Below are 11,651 nucleotides of genomic sequence, written 5' to 3'. Positions count from 1 at the left end.
CTTTGTAATGAATAAGAAATTTGAGGATAGTGTGAGCGTATGTAAATATCCTGTCTCGGTGATTTTAACATCTATTTTATGACCTTAAAATCTGATAGATAATTCCCTATCTGAATCAATTATTACCATAATGGTTGCAAAATGGTGATTTCTTAATTTCACCATTTCCTCCAGTGTCTTAGTTGTCAAGAAAAGTTAGTTCTCCTCTCTGGCCTTTATATTTATTTAACATTTTAAGAATAAATATGCACTTGTGTATTTTTTGAAATTCATTGTGTTATAATCCATTTTAATCACTATTCACTGGCGATGCTTAAATTGTCCCAGTTTTGGTAAGCGGAGGTAGCTTCAAGCTGGCTCCTGTTTGCTTTGGACATGTGCTCCATCACTCTGAAAATCTTGCTTTCTGGCACAAGATCTTCATGGGCATTTTATACTTTCTTTCTTTCTGCCTTCGAATCATCCATTTCTCCAGAGTCTGGCTCCTTTTAGTAGAGATTGGCATTTAGAAAGCAAGATCTGGAGGCATGTAATATATTTCAAAATACGAAAATAACGCTGTTTCTGTTTCCTTGGGCCGCCCCTTGGAAGACTTCTGTGCGGTGATTTGCAATCCTAACTCTACCCTCACCTGCAGACCCTGGCAATTCCCTTCATTCCTTGGGGTTTGATTCATCATCTGAAAAGAAACTGGATTAGGTAAGTATTTCTTAGCCTTTTCAGGGTCACCAACACGTTTGCGAATCTGATAAAAGCTACAGTCCCATCTCCCCAGAGACCATCTCAAGCAAAAAATTCGCATACGTTTTAGAGGGGTTGAGGCTTTGAAGCCCGCGTGAGGCTCCAAATCCCTGGATTAAGTGATCTCTAGTGTCTCTTCAAGTGCTGACATTCTGTGAGTCTATAAGCGATCGTGTTGCTGTCAGAATGATTCCTCAGAGACATCACAATGTGGAGGGATTTATATAGAAACAAATGAGAAAGGGATAAGAAGAAAGGAGTCTGTGAGCAATGCTTTGCTCAACCACCGTTCTTTGCCGGTGCTAAATTTGCCGGCACTGCAGTCACAGGTGAGAGGTTTTGGCGGGAAGGCCCCCAGGTAGGTGGAGAACGCTGGGGTGGGGGAAGGAGACGGCCGACCGGGTCCAGGTCGCTGCACCCCTCCATTCCGCCCACCAGGGCTCGCTCTTGCCCTTCGGCTGGGTGGCCGAGGAGCTGGGCGGGCCAGGCGGTGACCCCGCCCCTGGCAGCCGCAAGAAGACAGAGAACCTGGGGCGCCTGAGTCCGGAAAGATCGCGCCGTCCAGGCCCCGCCCGTCTTGCCTCGCTCCCTCCCTCCCTGCCGCCGACGTCGGCGGTGCTCCGGTCGCCATGGTGACCAATCGAGGCCCAGTCCCGCCCCCGCCTCCCTGCCCCGGCCCCCTGACGTCGGCACACGTCAGCGGCGGCGCGCGCCTGGCTGGGCCCAGCCGAGCGGGAGGGACCGAGTGAGGGAGCGAGCGGAGCGGCGTCGCCGGAGCCAAGCCGCGCCGCGCCGCCGGCCCGCCAGCCCGCGCTCCAGTCCGCCGTGTCTAGCAGCGGGGCCCAGCATGGTCATGGCGGATGGCCCGAAGCACTTGCAGCGCGGGCCGGTCCGGGTGGGGTTCTACGACATCGAGGGCACGCTGGGCAAGGGTAACTTCGCTGTGGTGAAGCTGGGGCGGCACCGGATCACCAAGACGGAGGTGCGGCCCGGGGCTCGGCGGGAGCGTCCGAGGCGAGGGTCCGGGGGAGAGGAGCTGCTGGCCGGGAGTGGTGGCTGCAGCGGGGTAGGGGGGCTGGGTCTCTGGCTGAGGCGGGGGGCCTGGGACTGTGAGGACCCGGGAGGTACAGGGGGGTCGGTGAGCGCCGAAGGGCTCGGGGCCCGGTCACCTCGACCTGAGTGTCGTCCAGTTGGAAACCTGACCGGCCGGGGCTTTGCCTTCTCTACGCCACCCCCGTGGCCACATGGAATTTCTCCCAGAGCCTCCCACCCGGGCCGTGACCTGATCTGTGGCCTCCGCTCCGGAGCCCAAGTTCCGCGTCTTCCCTGCTTTCAGCTGGGGGTGGGGTGGGAGGGGAAGTCTGGGTGCTCCCGGACGGCGCGATGAGGGACGTCGCCAGCCCTGGGGAAGGGGCCGCCTGCACTCGGACTCCCGGGACAGGGCATCGCGCGCCCCCGTGACCGCGGCGCCCCTCCCTGGCCCCGCGGGGAAGGGGCCCCCGTGGCCGGGAATGCCCGGACGGCCATTGTCCATCTTCTCTCCCTCCTTTTGCCCGACAGTGTCTCTGATTTGGTGTCAGAGCTTGATCTCGTGCCTGAGGCATTTCCATCTAATACTCCAGACAATAGACCTGGTTAAAATGGTCATCTCTGCGTTTGCACAGTTGGTGGCTCGGTCTTGCTTCGCCCAGGTTGTCCCTTGACCAGGTGTGCGTTCTGGCGGCGAATGCGCGTTCCTTAAGCCACATCTGATTCTGCCTCTCTACTCATAAAGCCCTCAACTGCTTCCTGGCGGTGAATCCAGCATCCCCCACTCCACTGCACATTCTGATGCACCGTACATATTTTCTCCCAAGTCTCTCTTCTTACCTAACCCGCCCCCCTTCCTTTCACTGCCTCAAGCTGCTCTCCTCAGGGTCTCTATTTTAAGACGTGCAAATTAAATACTTCAGAAAAACAGTAGAAACAAAACCATTCTTTAGAATAAAACCTTGTGTTTTTGACATACTCTACCCTGTCTTATTGTAGTTGTTCTGGAGTTTCGTCCTTTTTCAGATTTTTCTTTCCCCCAGTTTTCATCCTACTCAGTTTTCCCCCTTATTAGTGTGAATGTGCTAGAGTTTGAAAATGCGATAATCTAGAATGGGTTTTCAGAATGGCTATGTGAAGTGAAGGATATTTGAAAACTTGAGTGGTTTTTGTTGCTGCTGTTCTTGGAAATTTTGCTTAATGTGAAGGAATCCATTTCCAAAAAGTAGGGACATATGTCATTGTGTCATCTTCACTTTTTGTGCTCCCCTACTAATGTTGAGGCATTCCAAATCTGACTTATTTTATGGCATCAGGACCAAGGTCACAAATTTTCTCTCACAAATTTACCATTGTTAGCAATTATACTAATTTTGTAATGATAAATAATGTGACTATAGTGAGATTACTTCATCTTGATCCCAACATTTCTAAAAATGAAGAAATTGATTCAATTCCTCTAAAGAACCATGGCCTAATGCCATGCTATTTACCCATAAATTACATAAAAGAGGCATTTTTAATGTGTATTTTTATATGAGTCCTTGCTTAATGACTCTAAAAATCAAACAAATTGTGTATTAAAGAAAGCTTCCTACAGAACTTTAAAGCATTTTTATGTGGTTGAATTTCAAAGCCATAAGTTCGTAATTTTTTTTTCTCAGCAGCTTTTATCAGTATTGGTCACAAGATTTAATTCTGCTGTTACTTATTAGGCCAAATTTAGATGCAAGACTATCTATTTAAGAATGTTTAGGTGAGCTAGTAATGAGTGACACTTTCTCTTGAGGTTGACAGTTCAAACCCTGTCCCTTTTAAACTGATATATCTGGTGGAGCTAGGGGGCACTGTGGAGTAGTACCGTGGTTTGGCCATCAGATTGAGATCAATGCATTTGTAATTGAAGGCACAGGTCGGATCATGAAAGATCACTCAGATCTTAGTATACAGGTGTAAAATGATTTAATTGAAAAGCCGAATTTCTGGTCCATAGAACCCATCTCCCTTTGCTTTTCAGAAGAAGGTGTCTTTAACATATAAAAAGAAATAATGTGAATTTAAGATATGTGAGTGTTCCTGGTAATTTGGTGTGAGTGGAAATTTTAAATTTGAGAGGAATGAGGAAAATAGGGTAATTAATGAAAAGAAAACTTCTTATAGATCTGAAGTTTTGCAAAGTTGCTCTGTGAACTTTTGTGGTAATTTGCATTAAGAATTGTTCAGCAGCAGCACCTATACAATTGTATTTTAAAGTATACTATAAATAAGGATTTTTATTTTTATTTTTATTTTTTTTTAAGATTTTATTTATTTATTCGACAGAGATAGACACAGCCAGCGAGAGAGGGAACACAAGCAGGGGGAGTGGGAGAGGAAGAAGCAGGCTCATGGCGGAAGAGCCTGATGTGGGGCTTGATCCCAGAACGCCGGGATCACGCCCTGAGCCGAAGGCAGACGCTTAACCGCTGTGCCACCCAGGCGCCCCTAATAAGGATTTTTAAAGCAGTGTTTATTATCTTCATTCATTGACTGGATAAGTATTTCTGTCTTCAGTAAATACAACTATCTCAAATACTATAAATAAGATGGCTATTGGAAACCTTAAAATTTTATTTAACATTATTTTAGGTTCTCATTGCTGAACATACTACAGTATTACAGTGAGAACAATTAAAGTGGTATCAAGAGCAATACCAGCTAAATATCATGATTATACTTCCTATAGAAATTTCTTCAGTATAGTGTGGTTTAACGTCAATATAAATTTGTGTTTTAAAACTTAGAGGTCTTTTTTCCCAAGTTCAAACCCAAGGCAAATTTTAGGGCTTAGTTTATATGTCTGTGTGGTAAACAATTGGACCCTGTTATTTTTACTTGGCTCTTCTCTGTCTCTTGTTCTGAATCACTGAAGAATGACGTATTTTCTACAGAGCTGGGGAGATCCAAGACTGTTTGCCTTTTAGGAAAAGAAAAATCAGTACACAGAAAGAGATCTTCATTTTGGTCTAATCTATCAAATAGCTTAACATTGTTGAAGAAGTATAATTACATCATCATCTGAAGCTGTATTCTCATGTTAGATCTCTATGTAAATTTTGCACACAAAAGGGAAGGCAGGTGGTGGTAGAATCCAGCTTCCTAATATATACTTCAGAAAAGCTTTGTAGTGTTGGTTTGTGGTTTATGAATTAGAGTAGTTAATTTTATAAAATTAGCATAATGGGAAAAGAATAATAGCATTTAGACTGTTAAACTATTTTGGGCAGTAGTGGTTGCTAGTTTGCTATGCTGTGAGCGTCCTTGAGTAGTGTTTTATTTTATCAAAACTGTGCTAGCAAAAAATTTTTCCTTCTAATTGTATGGCTAGTTTTTTGTTGGTTTTTGTCTGTTAAATAAAATTCCAGAAAAGTCATTTGTGTCCTTAAATTGTTTTTGTTTTCTATTAAAGAAAGAATCTTACTATAGAAAATATAAAGAAGAGTATAGTGCACAAAAAGTACATGTGCAATTCCTCCAAGGGGAGTAAATCATTCTCATGGCGTATTTCCCTCTAGTCTTTTTTTTTTTAAATCATTTTTTCCCATAGATGAATCACATGCTGTATACACTTAAATAAACTGCATCCTTTTTTCCACCTATTGTATAGCATATTTTGCTTATTATATATAACTTTTTAAAGCATTTTTAATAGCTGTGTAGTATTCCACCTTGTAGATGAATTCTGTCTTATTGAACAATTTTCTTACCATTGAACATATCCAGTTTTCACATATAGTAAATAATTTGCAGTGAATAATATTTCCATATGTAATTCTGTGTCTGCATTTTTTTTCCAGGGGAGGGGGCAGGAAGAGGGAGTGAGATTTGGAGGTAAATTCCTAGAAAGGAAATTATCAAGTGAGAAGATACTATTTTCACATTAAAGAATAATATGTTATCAAACCGATCATGTTTATTATTGAAAAATTTTAAGGTATAGATAAATGAAAAAAATAACCCATAATATCACCACCCCAAGGTAACCATTAGTTATTTTCAGATCTTTTCTGTGACAGATAGCTATATTTTCCTCAATACCATACCTCTTATATTGCTTACCTAAAGAGCATATGAATGTGTGGTCCACAGAATCTTAAAGCTGTTTCACAGAGGTTCTGAAAATTATCTTATTAAAATGGCATGTTGCGGGGACCCCTGGGTAGCTCAGTTGGTTAATCTGTCTTCTGCTTAGGTCATGATCCCAGGGTCCTGGGATCGAGTGCCGCATTGGGCTCCTTGCTCAGCAGGGAAGTGTTTCTCTGTCTGCCTACTACTTCCCCTGCTTGGGTGCTCGTTCGTTCTCTCTCTCTCTCTCTCTCTCTGACAAATCAGTCAATCAGTCGATCAATAAAGGCATATTGGTGTTGGGCTACTGACTTATCCTTAAGAGAACCTGAAATGCAAAACTGATAGCAAGGACATTGTGAAGACTGCTTTTGTGCATTTTGGGGTTTTTAGATTTAGGCATAATTCTTTACTACCTTAAAATGTAAGTATTTTTAAAGCTTTCCAAATAAAGTATCAAAATTGCATTTTTAGAGAGAGGATAGAAACAAAAAGAATAATACATCCTAATTACAGTGTTTCTTGAAGAGAACTTATTTTTTTTAATACATTTGAATTTTATATTTTGCTTTAAAGTTTTAGGATTCCTCTCAGTAGTCTTGGTATTAATCTTGTGCTCTGAAATATCCCATATTTCAAGAAGCAGCTATACTATGTACAGCAGAAGGACTGGTTATCAGATAACTTAATCACTATTATGTGTATCTGGGCCTATGTATGGTTTTTATAGTTTGTCTAAATGAATATGGTATTTGTCATGGAATATATGTGCTGTATTAGAAACTGTTCTCTAGTTTCTTGGCACCCCAGACAAATAATGTTTGACAAATTACTCTGCTAAATATTGCTCAAAATGATCTGTTCTTTTTGGGGAGTTGTTGGGGACAAACATCCAAAAATAAGAATTGTGTAAATTTTTATATTCTGTAGAAATTTTTAACTTTAACAGAGTTTAATGCGTTCTGATTTTGATTCCACTGGGAAATTCTATCTCAATATCTGGCAATTAAGAAAACATTTATTTGGAAATAACTGAAACTGGTCTCCATTCCTGGATTCATAGGATGACATTTGACTTACAGGCCACTGCTGATGGTAGAGTCAGTTTCCTTGGAGCCAAATGGATTCCACAAATTCACTAAGATACCATTCTTTCCTATTTCGTGTACCTAGCACCTCTTCTATCTTCTACCTCCATATTTTTTGAAAAAAGTTTTTAATGTATTTACGTGCCTTTATTCAGAGCATTTATGGAGAATGCTTTCCCACCCTTCAAGGAGAAATAGTCCCTATATCCAGTTTGAGATTATTAGAAGAATGAAAGACAATTACATTTGGGGATTTCATCAGAAACTCTTCATTTAGAAAATATTTTTAAAATACATTAAACAGTTAAATTGATAAATCTTGGGTAAATTAGACTGAAAAATGCTAAAATTTGTTTTAGGTTCTTCTCTGAGATAAACATAGTATTTATGTGTTTTTCCCCCAGTTACAAAAGTATGCGTCTTCGTTGTAGATATTGTTGAAAAACTCAAGAAAATAAACATCCTTAATGCCAACGTTCAGACCAAGAGATCACCACTATTAATATTTGGTTCATATCCTCTTCATTATTCACATATATTTTATGTGTTAGTAATGAAATTGATGTCCTCTATACGTATTTTTTTTTTACTTAATGTGTTAACATTTCCCCAAGTGTTAAAAAAAAAAAAAAAAGAAAAAAGTCTCAAGCATCGTTAAATAGCATTCTTAGTATGATTGTATTTTATTTAATCAGTTTCCTACTATTAAACCTTTAGGTTGTTTCTTTTGCTGTTTCTCTTTCTAAGGTAATGTTTCAGAGGGCATTCCTGTATATATATCTTTGTGTGCTTAACTGATTATTACCTTAGGGTAATCCCATGGCAATGGAATTCTCGCATCAGGAATATGTCCTTACATCTACATCTTACAGCATGAGATGCCAAATTATCCTCTAGAAAAGTCACACCTGTTAATTTTCACCAGGAAGAAATCATTTACCAGAAATATTATTTTTTTAAATCTTTCCCAGTTGAGAGGGCAAAATAATATTTTTTAATTTTAATTAACATTTCTGATTTAACATTTTTTTGTTTACTTTGAGTGCATGGTTTTATAAGATACCTATTATTCTGTGAATTTTTTTTTTTGTCCTTTGGACCATTTTTTGTTTTTTGTTTTTGTTTTTTAAAGATTTTATTTATTTGAGAGAGACAGACAGAGAGCATGAGCCAGGGGAGGGGCAGAGAAGCAGACTTCCCACTGAGCGGGGAGCGTGACCTGGGACTCAGTCCCAGGACTCTGGGATCATGACCTGAGCAGAAGGCAACCACTTAATGGACTGAGCCACCCAGGCACCCTTGGCCCATTTTTTAAATTGAGTTGTCATTTTTGATAATTTGTTTAAATTATTTTTAAGATAGGAAACTATTTTTTAATCATTTCTTTTATAGTCTTAGTAACCCTCGGTTCAAAGTCTATGGATCTAAAAATGTAATGATATTTACCTTTTCTCCAGTCTGTTTTCCTTACCCACCATTGGAAAAGTGAAATTAAATCTTCATGAGGACTTACTGCATTATATAAATTCTTACATCTTAAATGTCAATTTTGCAATCCCTGGGTGGCTCAGTTGGTTAAGTGTCCGCGCCTTGATTTTAGCTCAGGTCCTGATCTCAGGGTCCTGAGATTGAGCCTGAGCCAGACTTCGTGCTCAGCAGGGAGTCTGCTGGAGAGTCTCTCTTTCCCTCCCCCTCTGCCTCTCCTCTCCCTTGCTCATGTTCTCTCTCTCCTTCAAGTAAATAAATAAATAAAATCTTTTAAAAAAAATAAAAGTCAATTTTAAATTGGAAAAATATTGTAATTTATTTATACTTAAAAGATAGCTAGAGAACTCCATGTTAGTTTTACTATTGACTTTTACTGCTTTCAGAAACCCTTTCCTTATAGGACCACTCAGTCACATTGACTTGTTGGTCAAGTGTTCTGATTCCACCCATGATTTGATGTATAAGCTTATAAAGTACATGTAATGTTTAATCTTGAAGATCTAATTGTATAGTAAGAATAATTCTGTTCGGTACTTCAGAAGGACTGTGTACAATTAGTATATTAGTGGTAAATAGTACTGAAGCAAGTATTACCTGAGACGGCAAACATATGTTAATCCCTTCTGATTTGTTACTAGAAGTACTGCTCTTGTTGTGTAACTTCCTTATAAAGTCCCCCAAAGCTACTTTTGTAGTGTTGTTTCGTTAAGTGCATGAGACAAATAGTTCTTTAATGAGAAGTGAAAAGCAATTTTTGTTAAATTATCAAAAAGACAGGACAGCATTACCATTAAATTGCATTTTGAAAAGTGAAAAAATCTTTCATCCATCAGCTTAACACTATTTCATTTCTGCTCCTACATTTAATCCATTGTCTTCTGTACAAATTTGTATTTTATATGTCTTTTCTATGTATTATTTTTTACTTTGTTGGAAACATTTCTCTGTAGGTAGTCTTTTCACTAATATTTACATTTTAGAAGATATGGCCATTTTATAGAGAATTTAGAAAATAAAATGAAAATGAAATTTCACAGATGGAGAAGTTAGCATATTTGGTAAATATACGAAGTTCATTTCATTTTTTTGTTTTTCCTATTAGAAAAGTGATTCATGTTCATTGAAGAAAAATTGCATAGAAAAGTATAAAGCAGAAAAATAATCCACAATTTTTTTCACCCACTGATAGCATTTTTGTCGTAGTTATACCTAGTTTTTTCCTGGTCTTTTTCTGTACATACCTTGTGTTGAGACTGCTCTTAAATACTGATTTTTTAATTTAATATTTTAGTCTAAGCAATCCTTTACATTATTAAGAAAAACTATACTAATAGCTGTATAACAGTCATAAGATAAGGTTGCTGTAATTCACATAATTATTTCCCACTTACTATTTCTATTTTTATATTACAAATAATATCCATTGAATATATTTACAAATAAGTCTTTACCATCATTTCAGATTGTTTCCTTCAAATAATTTCTCAGAAGTAGAATCCTTAGGCTAACTGGGATGGGTGATTTTTTTTTTCTTTATTGAAGTATAATTAGCATTGTTCTGTTACTTTAAAGTGTACAGCATAATGATTCAACAATTCTATACATTACTCAGTGCTCATCACAATAAGTGTACGCTTGTTTTTAATTTTTTTGAGTATAGTTGATACACAATTTTACGTTATTTTCAAGTGTACAATTTAGTGAATTAGCAAGTTTATACATTATACTGTGTTTACCACAAGTGTAGCCATCATCTGCCAGCTACATCATCCCATTGTGTTGCTGTTACTATATTATTGACTATATTTGTTATACTGTGCCTTTTATTCCTGTGACTTATTCATTCCATAGCTGGAAGCCTGTATCTCCCTCTCCCCTTCACCCATTCTGCCCAGTGCCCCACCTTCTTTACCTCTGGCAACCATCAGTTTGTTCTCTGTATTTATAGGTATGATTCTGCCCTTTGTTGTTTATTCATTTGTTTTTGTGTAGTTTGTTGTTTTTTTTTTTTAGATTCCACTTATGAATGGAGTCATATGACACTTTACTTTCTCAGTTTGACTTATTTCACTTAGCATAGTATCCTCTAGGTCCAACCACGTTGTTTGAAGTGGCATGATCTCATCCGTTTTTATGGCTGCATAATATTCCAGCTGTGTGTGTGTATGTGTGTGTGTGTGTGTATGTATATTGATGGATACTTACATTGCTTCCATATCTTGGCTATTATAAATAATGCTGCAATAAACATATGGCTGCATATGTTTTTTTCAAATTAGTGTTTTTGTTTTCTTTGGGTCAATACCCATTAGTGAAATTAATAAATCATACAGTATTTCTGTTTTTAATTTTTGAGAAACCTCTATACTGTCTTCCACAGTGGCCTTGCCAGTTTATGTTCCCACCAACAGTGCACAAAGGTCTTTCCAGATCCTCTCCAATACTTGTTATTTCTTGTCTTTTTGATTTTAGCTCTTCCGACTAGTGTAAGGTGATAACTCATTGTGATTTTGGTTTCCATTTCCCTGATGTTGAGCATCTTTTCATGTGTCTGTTGGCTATCTGGATGTCATCTTTGGAACAATGTCTATTCAGGTCCTCTGCCCATTTTTTAATTGGTTTGTTTTTTTGTTGAGTTGTAGGAGTTTGTTTTTTTTTATGTTTTGGATATTAACCCCTTAACAGATACATCATATGCAAATATCTTCTCTCATTCAGTAGGTTGCCTTTTTGTTTTGTTTTTTTGTTGTTGTTGTTGTTGTTGGTTTCCTTTGCTGTGCAAAAGTTTTTACCTGGTTTAGTACTAATAGTTTATTTTTGCTTTTGTTTCCCTTACCAGAGGAGGCCTATCTAGAAAACTGTTGCTATGGCTGATGTCAGAGAAGTTACTGCCTGTGCTCCCTTCTGGTTTTTTATGGTTTCAGGCCTCACATTTAGGTCTTTCATCCATTTTGAGGGGGGGGGGGTGTGTGTATGGTTTTAGAAAGTGATCCAGTTTCAGTCTTTTGGATGTAGCTGTCCAGTTTTCCCAGCACCATTTGTTGAAAAGACTATCTTTTCACCATTGTATATTCTTGCCTCCTTTGTTGTAGAGTGGTTGACGATATAAGCATGGGTTTATTTCTAGGCTCTCTGTTTTGTTGATCTGTCTGTTTTTGTGCCAGTACCATACTGTTTTGATTACTACAGCTTTTGTAGTGT

At 38.9% G+C, this 11,651-nt stretch overlaps 1 protein-coding gene across 2 annotated transcripts in view; it reads left to right on the top strand.

The window, feature by feature from the left end:
* The first annotated feature begins 1,456 nt into the window (after positions 1-1,456).
* Positions 1,457-11,651, top strand: part of SIK2 (salt inducible kinase 2) — a 149,680-nt gene continuing 139,485 nt past the window's right edge. For both annotated transcript variants that reach the window (XM_040631230.1, XM_040631229.1), the window contains exon 1: positions 1,457-1,723. In XM_040631230.1, the coding sequence (XP_040487164.1) occupies positions 1,589-1,723 (135 nt within the window). In that variant the 5' untranslated portion in view covers positions 1,457-1,588. The remainder of the gene's footprint in view (positions 1,724-11,651) is intronic.

This window comes from Ursus maritimus, unplaced genomic scaffold, assembly GCF_017311325.1.
Source record: "Ursus maritimus isolate PB19 unplaced genomic scaffold, ASM1731132v1 scaffold_16, whole genome shotgun sequence".
Lineage (NCBI taxonomy): Eukaryota > Metazoa > Chordata > Mammalia > Carnivora > Ursidae > Ursus > Ursus maritimus.
This window is presented reverse-complemented; position numbering and strand designations above follow the sequence as displayed.